Source organism: Stylophora pistillata, chromosome 2, assembly GCF_964205215.1.
Source record: "Stylophora pistillata chromosome 2, jaStyPist1.2, whole genome shotgun sequence".
Classification (NCBI taxonomy): Eukaryota; Metazoa; Cnidaria; class Anthozoa; order Scleractinia; family Pocilloporidae; genus Stylophora; species Stylophora pistillata.
Window position 1 is genome coordinate 29,202,567 of NC_142520.1, and position 16,089 is coordinate 29,218,655.

A 16,089-nucleotide genomic window follows, 5' to 3' on the forward strand; every position below is an offset into this window, starting at 1 on the left:
CCTATGGTCACTCCCTCTCCCCCTGGAAAATTAGGCAAACTGACCCCCTCCCCCCTTGGAAAATCCGATCCCTTCCGTGGGGGAGGGTTATGGATATTTTCTGGAACAACACATTCTAAACTACCTGGATTAAGGACATTTTGCCAGTTACCGGGATGGAGTTAAAGATTATCTTTGATCATCTCGTTAGCCGAGCGGAGATTTCCCAATGAAATGAAAGGATGATCAAACTTGCGCCGCTAACCGTGTCAGCTATCGCGCTCATATGAAGAGGCCCATGGATCAATAACTCACTACGGTAAATTTCTCTAAAGACACAAGATTTTACAAACACCATTATTATCAATTTATTTGTTAGTTTGTAAATAGGATAAATTGTTTCCAGAGGAAATAGTTTTTAAACAAAGCCAACACATATTCCTTAGATGCGCCTGGTCATTTATTATTAGTTTACATCTAGTTTTCATCAAAATGAGTTTTCAGTTGAACTACCTTCAGGTGCTTGGAGAAAGACTTTCAGTAACAAGAACTTAACAAAATTCACTTTTCAATCATCGTGTCTAGATTTAGCAACAAATGAATACACATATATAACTTCGCAAAAATATTTTCTTTAGCAGATCTTTTGCTGTGCCTGTTTAAAACTGCACATTGTAGTGTAAAATTATGAGAGGTTGGGAATTCTTCAAATATCTTAAAGGGACGGGCTAAAATATTTCTACTAAAAAATACCAATTCCAAGCAGCACAGCTTATTACAAAGTGTGAACTATTTATGGTACTCTAAGGCCATACCAAGTATAAGCAAATGGCATATATCAACAAACTTGTATTATAAATATAGGTACTTTCCTCTTGGAAGGCGGTCGATGAACGTGTTTCTAAGTACTCTCAAGTTCAGTATATGATAATATAGACGTGGCAATATTAGCATAAATTACAAAAGTTACTGTATCACTAAAACCTACAAGCGGTTGATTCAGGAGCCTGAAATTAAAAGGCGCCTGACTTAAAAGACTAAAATGCGACGGGTTTTTGTAAATAGAATTGCCTTGACAATAAGGCTAAGTTATTCATTATAATGACAAAAGAATAGTTTCTCAATTTCAACATCTACGCCAGGCTTGACTCTAATGCTTGGGGTTCTTCTGCTTGCAGACTGTTACTGTATTCTTTACTGAACAATTTGTGCAGTTGACTCTCTTGAGTTTCAGGCCACATCGTCTACAAAGTGATCTGCATTGGCGTGTTTTTCTACCACTATTTCCGCAAACTCTTTCTTTCAAGCCCGGTGAGCCAGCGGTCACATTACGCACGCAGTAATCAGGTGACGGATCCCGGTAAGTCAGTACTTGCATAGTATTTCTTTGGAAAACCCCAGCAGAGAGCGGCTTGTTCGTCTTGTTGATGGCAGAGTCATATTTGTTTTTGAGTTCATTAGCAACGTCTTGAAAAGTATTACAATTCTTACGAGCTCTAGGACAATTGCGATTATAACTCTTCTTGAAAACCTGTTTGGTAATGAAAAATACTGGTCAGAATAATCAGCGGTAGTTCAGAAACAAACCATAGCTAAGTGTCAGGCTAGTAATATAAGGAGTTTATGAGCAATCAATGTTGTCACGTTTGAAAAACTTCGCCAATTTCTAGGAGTGTTACGCGGGTTTCATTGCAAGTGAATATGTAAAGGCGGTTTTTCTATAGAAACCGAGAAAGAATTGATGAGAGTGCTCCTGGGGAATGTGGGATTGTGCACGCCATTAAAAACAATCGTTCACGCCACTCATATTTGTAGCACATCGCCAAGCTGAAACAGTATTCTACGAAAAGACCTCAGCATCCAAAGTGAACCTCCTAATCATCACTCTTAGCACAGAAAAATTCAGTTGATTGGCTATGTTGTCATTTAGTAAAATGTTCCGAAAATAAAAACGAAGGGGACTTGATGTAATGCTTAGTTTGAAGAATCATCGCGTTTCGATTCTTCGAAAAGTGGGTAGCATGTAACATTTCTATTTTCCTTTTGTCCCACGGTTGAAGGGTGTAAAAAGTGTCAGCGCAATAGATAGATAAGTGAGCAAACAACATTAAATACAATATGCGAATAAAATACAATTCGAAAACATTATTCACCTTTATTCCCACTTGCTGATTGTCAGTGTCGATTTTTCTTCGTTCGTCGTTCCATGGGCGTCGAACTGTTAGGAGTCTCAGGGTGGTCCTCTCGGCAAACGACAGTTTGTCTTTGCATCCAGGCGATCGCCGTCCTTTTTTGTCACAACTGCAATCGATGATTTTGTTAGCATCGCACTGGGAAATGATTTCTTGAAAGATGCCAGCGGCGGTAATTGCATGTAAAAGCGCCGTCTCCTTATTGGCTACAATAGAAAGGAATTGAATGTTTAAAATATAATTTCAATAGCGAAAGACATTTGAACAAAGGGAATAATAACTGCATAAAAATATTTAATCTTGAAGTCAATTTGAAAAGTGATAATTTTAGTATGCAGTCAGTGTTAGCCATTCATCACCATAACCTTATACCATTATCATCATCATCATTATCATTCCCATTATTGTTATTATTATTTTGGTCGTAAAAGAGGAAAGAGACGGATCCCGAAATATGACGGCTCAGTGAAGAAGAACCTTGGATATCTCTGATGCCGAATCTAAAATAGAGTCAAGTTACTTTGCCTATGATGCTTGAAATGATTTTAAGAAAACCTACCGTAAGGGAGAGTTCTTTGCACGAAGTCGGGTAATTCTCCATTCACGCTTTTGTTATAAAAACTGCAGTCCCAGACCTGGTCCTTAAAAAGCCGTTGGCATTCCTCCAGACCTCTGCTGACTCCGGCTTTCACGATGTTTTTTTCACGATTTGTTTGTTCCTGTGTTATAGGAAAAGGATAACAGCTAAGTAGGTATCTTTCAAATAGGCACTCTTAATCCCCACAATATCAACGGACACTTTTCATTCAAATAATTTATTCATGTTTCTCTTGTCACCATATTCGCACCAATAATGTAGCTCCATATTCTGCATATAAACACACACAACCCACAATTCCTCCATGCGCTCAGTCCAAGGGTTAAATGTCAGTTTTGAAACTCTTTACGGTGGCCAATTTACAATACAAGATTAGAAACAATGAACTGAAAGCAACAAACCTCTATGGAATTAGCGGTGGTTGATCCTGGGCCAGCCCTGCAGAAAAAAAAAGGGGGAGAATGTTATTTTGACGAGAAAATCGTAAACAGATAAACTGATATTTTTTATAAAGAGTTGATTTAGCTTTGTCACTTGAAAAAAAAATCCTCGCTCTCGAAGTAACAGGTAGAAAGCTGGCATCACAATTTGGTATGTATGAATCGATAATTGGCGATTCCCTTGAATGTTTATATCAGGAGCTTAATTTGTGTGACATACCCTGGGCTTGTGCTTGTGACCATGTGTAATTTGTGTTACCTACCCTGAGCTTCTTGTGCTTGTGACCATGTGTAAGGAAGCCAAGGCGAGTACGATTGCAAAAAACAGCGTGGAAAAACTCATCTCTGATATCAGTAAGTTCACTCGAGGACGAATCGTCGTAAAATGGTTCTAGCTGAAAAAAAAAAAAAATTATGTAAGCAATCCAACGAAAGGGGCGGGAATTCTCTCAAATCTAGTGAACTATGTCCCATAAGACTACGCTCTATGTCTTAAATTTTTATTGTTGATTTGGAAGCAAACATGTAACTGAAGAATCTTCGGGTACGGATTGATTCAAGGAGTCCGACCGCTAGTTCCACCTATTTCCTTAAGACCTATTACATACTTCAAGACAAAGTCATCACACGTCACACATCACACGCAGCTAACGAACCAGTTCAGTGCAAAAAGATAATGATAATCTGTATACGAGCAAATAGTCGAGATCAGGTTTTTCTCGATCGTGTTAGTGCTGCAGTTATATGGTAGGTTGCTTTAGCTATGTTTATTGTTCGTTATGGTGAACAGCAGGAACGTTTTTCATCTCTAAAACGTAATTAAAAAGTCAAGCTAAATTAATTTAATGTTTGTTAAAGTTTTGGCCTTTAGTTTTCTTTCCATGTCACCTGTCAAAAGACGATAACAATTAGGATTGAAATCAGTTCAACATTTGTTCTAAGCACATTAAATTAATTGTTCTCAGTTCACGGTTCCATTTGGCAGAAGAGCGATCAAAGATCTTGCGTATATTAATAGTTATCCCAATGATCCGTGTCAAATGGAGAGAGCTATTACCAGATATTTTCCGTCAATCAATGAAACCTTTGTGAAAGTGGTTATGTTTGTCATAAACACTTCAGAAAAAATTGGATTGATCAGAAGTATAAAAAGATAAGCGATAATATATATTAACTGACTCTCACGCAGTGGATTATGAAAGCCTAAATTGTCTTGATTTTAATTCTGCCCTCAGTTTATGAGGAGAACTAGACAAATTAAAACAGACATATTGGTTGAGGTTAAGGTGAGTGTAAATTTAGTCACAAACATGTCACGCACTCGTTTCGAAGGAATCTAAACATATACTTGACTGATAATAGTGTCAACAACAGTGGTTCGGATCTATTATATTTCTGCTAACATTGCATTATTGTGCTTTTCCAAAGCTTGTCGGGCTTTTCTCTGCTCACGAAGTGGAAAAGGTCGGAAGTTCATGAAGTCTCGAGAGCTCTTCATTGCTAGCGTTGATTTCACAATAATCACAAGAGCTGAAGTAAGACTGAGGTACTTTTACATGCCATCGTGAAGTCTACAGAGCTCCAGCATGTTCGGTTTGATCATAGCGACAAGCACCTAAACATCTATCTTGAGATACAGATATCGCGAATATTATTTTGAAAGAATGGGTTTAAAAATCTTTAGCTATGCTTTCGATAGGACACCAGAACGGTCAAATCTTAATCATTTTCTGTGGAGACTAGACAAATGCGTTTATACGTCCTTGTGGTTCCTTTCAGTGCTACCGCTTTAAAACTGTAATTTTTAAAACCTTCACTCTTTCCAAACCACACAGGCCACAGTCCCTGGGGTGGCACCGAACTGTATAACTTATTTTTCACAGCATATTTTGGATTTGTCCGTTTTCACTGAATCGGGATATCAACTACAAAGACAGAAAATTTACCATAAGTAGGATTTTCCATAAGGAATTTAGAAAGCAGTTTGAATCATTTGAGATTTCTTTCCGCGCCAAAGAATTGAGGATCGGCAAAAATCACTGGGCTGCAATAAGTCAAACAGTAAAACAAAATACCTTGAATATGAAATGTCAGTGTTATGATTGGCCTTGCAGTCCGGCTGCAGACACAGTTCCCGAGAGCTCTGCTTCTTCGGACGTCTAGCGAACACACAGTTTGTAGCGTCAATAGAATACTCACTTATATAGCAGTTCGTCAAAATGACAGCAAGAGATCATTTGGGAATTATTTGTGATTTCTCTATTGTGGTTAGCATTATTCATGATTGAAGAGGATATCACAGGATACTTTGTTCTTTATCGTGAACATCAATGACTTTAAGGCACTAAGTTTCTAAATCATAAGCTTCTTTTTTCAATTTTGATTCGTTTAACGTACGTAAAGCTTTCGCACTGACGCAAAAAAAAAAAACACTGTAAATAACAAACAAAGGATGTAAAAAACACGTCGGAACTTTTACATTTAAAAACTTGATTCTATTTTACGTGTGGACGATGAAAAATGCACACGAAAGATTTCATAAACACAGACCAAACAGTATGACACCAAAGGAAATATATGAAAATAATTTTCTACGGCCTTATTTTCGATAGTGTACAGGTCACGTTTTTGTGTTGTATATTCCGTGTGGATAGTGGCATAGAAAGGAATTCCTGCTGAGGTTATTATGGCAAATGCGGATTTCCAAGCAAAAACGTGCGCTCGTCAAGTTGGAGGCAATATATGAAGTCTATAAACAGCTAGAAACAGTGGGAACTGAGAAGGAAGATCAAAGTTATTCAAAAGAGATTAATTTAAAAATAAGGACCAAAAAAACAGATAAATCACTAGTTTGATTTGACACTGCTGAAACGGTGTACAATGATGACGAAAACCGGAAAACTGAGTAACAACGCAGCTGAAATGCAAATAGTTCCTGTCAGAATACGTTTTACACCATTAAAGAACAAAATACACTGTATCACAAAATACCGCAGTTCAAAAAATATATGAACTTCTTATATCCATTGTACCAAAATACACTGTATCACGGATTCTTTCTTCACTTATGTAATCGACGACGCAGAAATAAGATTACAAACGGCGAAAAGGAGAACTGTTGTATATCTTGGAGACATGACGGACTTGAAGATAACGTGGTTTTTTGACGCTCAATTGTTTGTATGGCGGGCACTAATTTCAGGGCAAGACCTTTTCATCGCCTACCTTTGTACTTAATAGTCTGTATCAAAAATAGATCAATTTATTGGCAGTAATCATGCATGCTGCTTAGCACGATTTCAACTTGGTTGAGGTAGTTTTAGCTATTCACTTGATTTCATTTTTACGATTTTACATCTCCCTTGTATTTAAGCAACCTCAAGCATCAATAAGGAAACTTCTGCTCTTGACGGCTTCGTGCAACTATCATTTCCAGTGAAAACACACAGATCCGGCACTATCAAATTGTTTGTCAACGCCTAACTGAATTACGTCAAGAAATGTACGAATTGTCAGAATTTGTTTTATTTTTAACGCATAATTCGAAATAATCTAATTGTTCCAAACCAATTTGTCCTTAATGTTTACGGGGCAGAGTCCACGGGAATTTCTTCCTGCAGACTCCCTTGGATTCCCGTGAAATTTAAGGGTAATGCAGACGGACTTTTTTAAAGTTAAACTTTGCCAATTCTTATCAGTAGGTACCAGCTCAAAGGAATATTCCTTAGTTCTACCCTCAGCTCTCGCAAATTGTACTTGCAGTACTGGTGCAAAGAATGAAGGGCGGCGAATTGTTGTCTCGTCAGATTAAATTAACTTTTATTAACCCGAGCCAAATTGATCAAATTTTAGATTTCAACGTTCGAATGAAATCGAAGGAAATGCTGCAACTGGTTACAATTTTATCTATTCCTGTGCAAAAATCTATGAATATTCACTCCAACTTTTTTCTTCCAAACTCTAATACATTCACGTGAGCAGGAGTTGCTAATCATAACTATTTTTGCCTCAAACACGACAACTCCATCGAAAGAAAGCAAAAGACGAAAACTGACGATTCATCATCTTTGGTCAAATTGTTTACGTTATGCTTTCCTAACAGTATGTCAGCAATCTTACCAAAGGCTTTTCAACATCCACACGTTTGTGATCATTGAGTATGTTTACACGCAGCAATCATTTACTAAGGGGTTAGGGCCATGCTAAATAATAAAAAAAAAAAAAAACAAACAGACGAAGAGAAAAAATAACAACGAAAAGTGTGGAAAATGCGTTTACGCCATATCGATCTGCTTGTGAGGCGTACAAGATTTATATGAGACAATTATGATATTATAAAATTTGCCGAATAAAGCACATCAGTTTTTCATCGTTGTCCTTTTTTAAGAAACGAAAATACAAATCCAATAATCTTTATTTGGGAATTAGCGCTTACTATGCAAGCAGACCTATTGCATTTATACCGTGACTTTGTATATCATAATTACTTAAGTTTACATTGATAGATCAAGTCAAAAAACATTTTGGCTTTCTTGATTGAATATGCAACCAACAACACCTTGGCTTATCTTAGTCAAAAATTGTAAACGTCATTTAACGTCCTTTCTTCGAACTTTTTTCACTTCGTCGAAATCGAAATAAAACGTGAAAAAAAAGTAAGCAGATTGAAAACCGATGGGCACATTCGTCCTAACCGCAAAGGGAAACATCTGCCTCGTCATGAAGTTCTACACGAACCTTAGAAGCTCAACTTTCCACGACGAAACGTGGAAAAAGATGCAACTTTTTATTTGCTTAGTTGCGGTCTCAAAGGCCAGTTTTCAATGATATTTGTCAGTCAGATATCCAGTTCCTTAAGGCCTTTCTGGAGGTTGGACTGACGTAATCATAAATACTTGCGTTGTTTGTTTTGATTCCATTCTTTCTGGAAGAATGCTGGGCGAGCGAACGACAGGACAACATTTTACCCAACTGGAACCGGTAAAATGTTATAGTTTTCTTTAATTTCAGTTTTGCTTCTTGTAGAATCACAATAGATCTTCTGTTATTGTTTCTTTCTTATAGGCTTTTACTTCATAAGTTTCCCCTTCAGGTAGTCGAAGAATTTGTTTTTGGCAACTCGTCAAGATTGTTTTTGCTTTACTGAGTCAAGCTGTTAACTGCTCGACAGTTGTTCTCAGTTAAGTAACTTATATTCTTTGAGCTTATTAGATCGTCATTTGAAGGAATTAGATAATTAAGAGGCCGACAATTGAATTTATCTAAAAATAGAGAAAAGTGTTAATGCCAAGTTCAGGAGCCTGCTTACGCATGACGAAATTTCCGAGATGAGGAAATACTTCACGAGGAAGCCACTATAAAGTTGCAGAAGATTTCTACAACTTTTTTTTACAGAATCTTTCAGCAGCTTGTAGATTTAATTTTGTTTATGATTATTAGAATAACACTGAATATCTTTGCATGGTTAAGCAGAATGGCTGTTGTCCGACATTTTCATATAGACGATGGAATTAAGTTAAAACCATTCTCGAGGTGGAGTTTTCCCTTCATCAATGCTTCACACACATTCGTAATTTTGCAGCACTTAGACACTTAAACTGAGATATAGGGATCCACCACATTCCTTGTTCTTTATTCGCTGAAGTAAAACGACAGAGTTGAAAGTTGAAAAGGTAAAGTGGCAGCCACAAGGCTAAAAGTGTTTCCGGTTCCGCTATTATTTTAGTTTTACCCTCTTTGAAAGACATAAAATCACATCAGGAAGAGGTTCCGAAATATGTAAGAAAAACCCAAAAACCCACAACGTTTGAAATACCAGATATAAAAATGAACCTCAGATAAGGATTTCAAACATCTCCTTCGGATTATATCACAAGTTGAAGAATCATGTGGCAGAGGTCATATGGATGCAGCACGGAACCTTGCAACTGACGAGATTGACATGTTATCGATTTCTCTCAGTTTGATCCCAAGTTACATTTCAGGGTGGCTGCAAACCCCTAAATTTTGTGGCTGTAAGCATGTTTCATCGTTGTTCGACTCGACTTAAAATGGCTCATTCAGTTACTATATTACTATTATCTAACTAAAGCGGAAAACATGCTAAGGGCTGCACATTTTTGTTTTCGTGGCACGCTTTTACTCTTTTCCTCGGCTGGTCTGGTCAATGCTAGTCTGATACTAAACCATTTACTTGATTTCGATTGTACAATGCCGTAGGAAACCTGAAAATAGGAAATACTTCAACAATGTAAGGCGAAGAATAGCAGGGATTTTAGCTCAAAACTTAGGTTTAATTAACAACTATTCACCGAAGTGGAGGTGGTTAGTGGTGGATATTTACCTCACCGCTTCGCGGCTCGGTAAATATCCACCGCTAACCACCGACACTGAGGTGAATAGTTGTTTTACTATATACTAAAACAGTGAGATAATATACCCCACCGTCGTTAATTTGAGTGATTTCTTCGCTTGTCACGGATGCAAACCGGGACGCGATTTTTTCTCGAGTTGCTCGGAAGTAAATAGCAAGGATATTCGGAGTTTGACTAGCCAATCAGAGCGCGCCTTCAACGCTATCCACTGTTTTAGTATATACTAAATATGAATATTGCTTGTAACAGACATTGTCGGGAAGTTAGCCCAGTGCCCTTCGGAAAAAGCTCTCGCTCCAAAAGTTTTTACTAGGTCTATTACTTTGCGCACCCCCGCCCCTGTCACAGAGAGCCTTAGTATACTACATGTATAAGCGCTAAGTTTAAGATTTACTATGGATAATTTAACCTAAACTCAAGAGAAGTTATATTGAATGGCCCTTTATACGTAAATCTAGTACTAAAGGCTCAACTGACATAAGTCTACAAGATGAGAGGACGCAATCATATCTTAGATGTCCTCTAGCGCGGTTACTAAGCACATTGAGGCAATGTTAGAACGGGGAAATCCTCCGTTTGTCACCCGTTTGTACCTTTGTCACTGCTCAAAAGTCAGTCAGGTCTAGTTGTCTGTACTTTTTTTTTTTTTTAATTTTTTATTTCCACTGCTTTGTAACAATTCTTAAATAAATTCCTCTTTGGCTTCAACAAATCTGGCGGCCGTCTCTGCAAAAAAAATTCATCTGAAACAATCCCAACGTCAACAATTCGTTCGTTGCTAAACAATCTTGAAGCGTTAAAGAGTACGAAATCTTACCTTCTTGTCGACGAAAAGTACACTAGTGTTAAGAAAAGTTCGAATATATCAACAAAGTTGAAATGCTAAATTGGCCACCGTTACGATTATAAAAGCTGACGTTTCGAGCGTTAGACCTTCGTCGGAGCGAATTCGGAGCGATTCGTCGGAGCGATTCGCTCCGACGAAGGGCTCGAAACGTCAGCTTTTACAATCGTAAGGGTGGCCAATTTACCATTTTAACTTTGTTGATGTATTCAAATTATTTCGTTATCCCCACCGACGCAGGCCCAAACTGTTTCTTTAGAAACTATGAGCCTTTAAGAAAAGTTCTCCTGTTCTCAGCCAGTCAATGTTCAATAATTTTCCACGAATGAGATAATAATAATAATAAACCTAATAATGATAATGGTGATGACGTGCCGATTTTGAAAATAAAAATTATTTTTATAATAATAATAATAGTGATGATAAAGACAGTAATAGTAATGGATATGATAATAATGTTGTAATAATAATAATAGTAAAAGTGGTTACTGATATTGTAATCATAATATAATAATGATGATGATGGTGAAATCGCTCTAGCTTGATTTGAGAAAACAGTGGCCGTTCCAGTAGTAGTTGGTGATTATGGATCTGGAAGAAAAGCATTGAGAGGTAAATCAAGGCAATTCCTGGAAATATCAAATTGCAGGAAATCTACAAAACAACTCCTATAAGAACAACTTTTATTCTGAGAAATATCTTTTTTTAATTTAATTTTTTAATTTTTTTTTAATTTACTCAACTTTAATAATACAGATCTTGGCATAATATACAAATTGAAGATAAATTAACAACTAAAAAAAAATTCATAAGATCTGAATAATTAGGTCAGTTTATACAGAATTCGAAGATTCCTTATAAAAATAAACTGCCTCAATTAAAAGTAAAAAAGATATTACGTATAATATATTGCATAGTAGCTCAATTAGTATAATTAACATGACAATAATTATCAATTAATTATAAAAATCTTATGATAAAATTATGATAAAATTTATTGATACTGTTCTTAAATGATGGGAAAGATTCAGTCATTCTAATGTGTAGTGGAAGGCAATTCCACAGGTCTACAATACGATTAAAAAAAGAAAACTAAAAACATCAGCTCTGAAAAGGCCTTTCCCAAGTGTAGATTCACTATTTCTAATGTTATATTTGGGCGTCTTAAAATTTACATATGACAAAACATTAAAATCAATATAACCTTTAAGACATTTAAAGAAAAAGCAAAGATTCAATAGCTCTCTTCTATATTCCAAAGGTAAAAGTTTCACTTTAACAAGTCTCTCAGGATAACTTAAGTCAGTTTTCAGGATAAATTTTGTTGCACGTCTTTGTACACGCTCAATTGCAGTGATCTTTTCTTTAGTGTAAGGTGACCAGACCTGTGACGCGTACTCCAACTGCGATCGAACAAGTGATTTGTATAAAATTAATAGTATTTTAAAATCACACTCATTGGTACATGTTCTTTTGATCATGCCCAGCATCTTGTTGGCTTTATTGATAATAACGTCAATGATAATTCCAAGACAACTCGGTGGAAACATGTACGCCAAGGTCTTTCTCAGTTGTAACTGACAAAATCTGTGAGCCATTAAGTGTAGAGATTGAATCCACAATATTCTTTTTCCTTGTAATTACAAGATGTTTGCATTTCCTTGAATAGTCCCTTTTACAGTTGTGGGCTTGGTGGCCAAGCCTTTGAACAGGAGTGAGGCTAAGGGTGACCCTGTTGTGATAGAGACCTGTATCTAGTTAGCATGATAACAAAGTAATTTGCATTTGAAAAGCAGCAACATCTCTATCTTAACAATATCACTCTAAGCCTCACTCCTGTTCAAAGGCTTGGCCACCAAGCCCACAACTGTAAAAAGGACTATTAAACTCCATGAAGTGATCAGCTGACCAATCATTTAAATTTGACAGATCACTTTGTAGTTGATGAACATCATTGTTGTCATCAATGATTCTGAAGCATTTGATATCATCAGCATACAGTAGTGCCTGAGTGAATAGCTTTAGGGACCGCATTTATATAAATTATAAACAATAATGGTCCCAAAATGGACCTCTGAGGCACTCCTGATGATATTGGTAACAAAGACGATTCATAACCATCAATGACTGTTCTGTGATGTCTACATGTTAAAAATGATCTAAACCAGGTAAGCAATTTACCTCTTATACCCACATCAAACAGCTCTTTCAGCAAACAGTTAGATGAAACAGATTCAAATGCCTTACTGTAATCCAAGAATAGTGTCAACTTCTTATCCATCGAGTAAAGTAAAAGGTCACTTTTCCAGCGCCTTGGGATCATTGATTGGTCGTAGTCTTAGATGACGGAAGCGGAAAATTTTTGAAAATGATTGTAATACTGATAATAATAATAATAATAATAATAATGAGCATGTAAAGATGAAACAATTTTTAGTGTAATAGAAAAATCCGAGCCCCAGATGGGACTTGAACCCACGACCCTCCGTGATCTAGTCGGATGCTCTAACCACTGAGCTACTGGAGACTCTATGGTGAGCAAGGGTCAATTTGTGGGCCTCGACTGGAACCGCATCGCGCGGCTACACAGCCAAGTATTGGTAAGCACCTAACTCACTAACAGCATCACCTGCGTGATGCTGTTAGTGAGTTTCACAGGTTGGCTGCGTAGCCGCGCGACCCGGTTCCAGTCGCTACCCACAAATTGACCCTTGCTCACCAGAGTCTCCAGTAGCTCAGTGGTTAGAGCATCCGACTAGATCACGGAGGATCGTGTGTTAGAGCATCCAACTAGATCACGGAGGATCGTGTGTTAGAGCATCCAACTAGATCACGGAGGATCGTGGGTTCAAATCCCATCTGGGACTTGAATTTTTCTTAATAACGGAAACTTTATTTGTGTTTTTAAATGTACAATTGTAAATCTCACTACGTATAGGCAATTTACAAATGTTGCTTGAGATTGGCTTATTCAACACACACACAAAAATCAAAATTGCATCAAATCTGGGTTGTCCCAATTCCTATTTCTACAACAAAAGACGTAATATGTTGCTCTAATAGCTATATTTATCATTTTCTTGATTATGTAAAGTTGCTGCTTTTTGGCAATGCCTATAACATTCATCATGCCTAAGAACGTAGAGCATTCATCTGAGAAAGCGCCAAGGGAGCTCATGGAGAGATTTACAAATTTCACACATTTGAAAGTTCTACTCATTTCGTTAATCAAGTTCCGATATTTTTCTTTTATACCTACTGCCTTGTTGTACAAGTTAGATTCGAAACCAACTGTTAATTGTAGAACATATAGGCACTTGGACTGGGTTAAGAAAAGAAGATCTGGGCGATAATTTTCACCAGTTATTATTGAGGGATTTAGAAAACCAGTAACATCTGCATAGATTGAGGAGCTAACATTAATTACAGATTGAAGGGACTTGGCAATGAAGTTAAGTATTGAGTCGTGTCTCCAGGTAAAGCGATCGAGGCATTGTTGACAACCAGCGACAAGATGAAGGAGTGACTCAGGATTAAGGCAAAAGGAACAATCAGGACTTTGTGATAGTCCCCATCTTACCAAATTCTTACGTCACGGTAGGAAGAGAGTTGTTGATGTAGCGGATGGTAAAGCTGTAAATGTTCTTCGGTAGATGGGACTGGGCCACTGACCCAATAGAATTAACAGATGACAATGAATACTTGATAACATTTGAGAAGAAGAAACCTTGAGATGTTAGGTGGTGTTGCAGTTGAGCCTCTTGATTAGAACGGAAATCCTTAAGAACTTCCTTAATGGATTTGTGCAAATCATATTGAATATTAGTATGACAGCTTGACGATTTCCAGAGAGCTTTCAAGGAATCATTTGGGGACTCTTTTAATGAATTTCGGAGAACTGACTGGCACTGAGTAAATTTGATAGAGGGAGGACAAATATTAAGACCAAATTTATTGCTTTCTAGGAAAACATTGCTCAGTGTTCCAGATATCGGAATATCAAGCCATTTTATGTAGCCATTCACTACAGAGTCGAGATGTTGCGTTATCCAGGTGTGGGATATATTTGCTATGGTGAAATGCCATGACAACTTCGATAGGACATAGCGGCTGTACAGAAGAAGCTTGTGTTTAGGATGCAGTGGCTTTATATCGATGTCATTCATCAATATTTGTAAAAGAGAAGACAATTCAGATTTGTGTTGGCTATTAGACATGATGAAATCAAAGAAGTGACCTAAGTAACGAAATGATACACCCATTTCCACACAGGGAATTAGAACTCCATTGATCAACAGCTTGGGTAAATATTGGACAGATTTATTGCACAGTTTCCGTATTCCAAAAGTAGAACATTTGTCAACTCTGATCGTCATGTTCGACCAATTACACGATAATATGAAGCGATTAATTAGGTGTAGATTTTCTGATTCTTGACTGCTTATGACAGTGGCATCGTCGTCGAACTGAAACCAGTGAATGGGATTTAAGAACTCGAGGGAATAATAATAATAATGATAATAATAATAATAATAATGGATATGGTCTGCGTTCTGTTGAGCAAGACGTATATGAGCACGAAGGATCGTGCTCATATACGTCTCATAACCGCAGTTCACACATATGTTTCATATGTTTGTTGTTGTTTGATTTATCATCCACGGGTTTATATCGAATTAATTTGATGGCCTGCTCCCAGTTGGCTTGTTAGCTCAATTGGTAGAGCGCTGCACTAGTATCGCAGAGGTCAGTGGTTCGAATCCCGTACAGGCCTGAAATTTTTTTTTTTCAGGTCTGATTTTCACTATTGCTCAAATAGTGCTTTACTGCGAAGGATCGTGCTCATATACGTCTCATAACCGCAGTTCACACATATGTTTCATATGTTTGTTGTTGTTTGATTTATCATCCACGGGTTTATATCGAATTAATTTGATGGCCTGCTCCCAGTTGGCTTGTTAGCTCAATTGGTAGAGCGCTGCACTAGTATCGCAGAGGTCAGTGGTTCGAATCCCGTACAGGCCTGAAATTTTTTTTTTCAGGTCTGATTTTCACTATTGCTCAAATAGTGCTTTACTGCGAAGGATCGTGCTCATATACGTCTCATAACCGCAGTTCACACATATGTTTCATATGTTTGTTGTTGTTTGATTTATCATCCACGGGTTTATATCGAATTAATTTGATGGCCTGCTCCCAGTTGGCTTGTTAGCTCAATTGGTAGAGCGCTGCACTAGTATCGCAGAGGTCAGTGGTTCGAATCCCGTACAGGCCTGAAATTTTTTTTTTTCAGGTCTGATTTTCACTATTGCTCAAATAGTGCTTTACTGCGAAGGATCGTGCTCATATACGTCTCATAACCGCAGTTCACACATATGTTTCATATGTTTGTTGTTGTTTGATTTATCATCCACGGGTTTATATCGAATTAATTTGATGGCCTGCTCCCAGTTGGCTTGTTAGCTCAATTGGTAGAGCGCTGCACTAGTATCGCAGAGGTCAGTGGTTCGAATCCCGTACAGGCCTGAAATTTTTTTCAGGTCTGATTTTCACTATTGCTCAAATAGTGCTTTACTGCGAAGGATCGTGCTCATATACGTCTCATAACCGCAGTTCACACATATGTTTCATATGTTTGTTGTTGTTTAATATAAACTTACTA

At 37.3% G+C, this 16,089-nt stretch overlaps 1 protein-coding gene across 1 annotated transcript; it reads right to left on the reverse strand.

The window, feature by feature from the left end:
• Positions 1-322: 322 nt before the first annotated feature.
• Positions 323-5,445, reverse strand: LOC111341365 (protein Wnt-8a). The gene is made up of 6 exons (XM_022948331.2): positions 5,285-5,445; positions 3,473-3,604; positions 3,171-3,207; positions 2,731-2,890; positions 2,133-2,377; positions 323-1,510 (listed from the first exon to the last, which is right to left on the reverse strand). The coding sequence occupies exons 2-6, from the start codon at positions 3,550-3,552 to the stop codon at positions 1,130-1,132; spliced, it is 903 nt and encodes a 300-aa protein (XP_022804066.1). The 5' UTR covers positions 3,553-3,604; positions 5,285-5,445; the 3' UTR covers positions 323-1,129.
• Between the last annotated feature and the right edge of the window lie 10,644 nt (positions 5,446-16,089).

Coding starts and splice junctions, on each gene's coding strand:
- LOC111341365 (XM_022948331.2), bottom strand. CDS start 3,552: ATGAGTTTTTCCACGCTGTTTTTTGCAATCGTACTCGCCTTGGCTTCC. Junction 2,891..3,170: donor CCACCGCTAATTCCATAGAG/GTTTGTTGCTTT, acceptor CCTATAACACAG/GAACAAACAAATCGTGAAAA. Junction 1,511..2,132: donor ATCAGCAAGTGGGAATAAAG/GTGAATAATGTT, acceptor ATTACCAAACAG/GTTTTCAAGAAGAGTTATAA.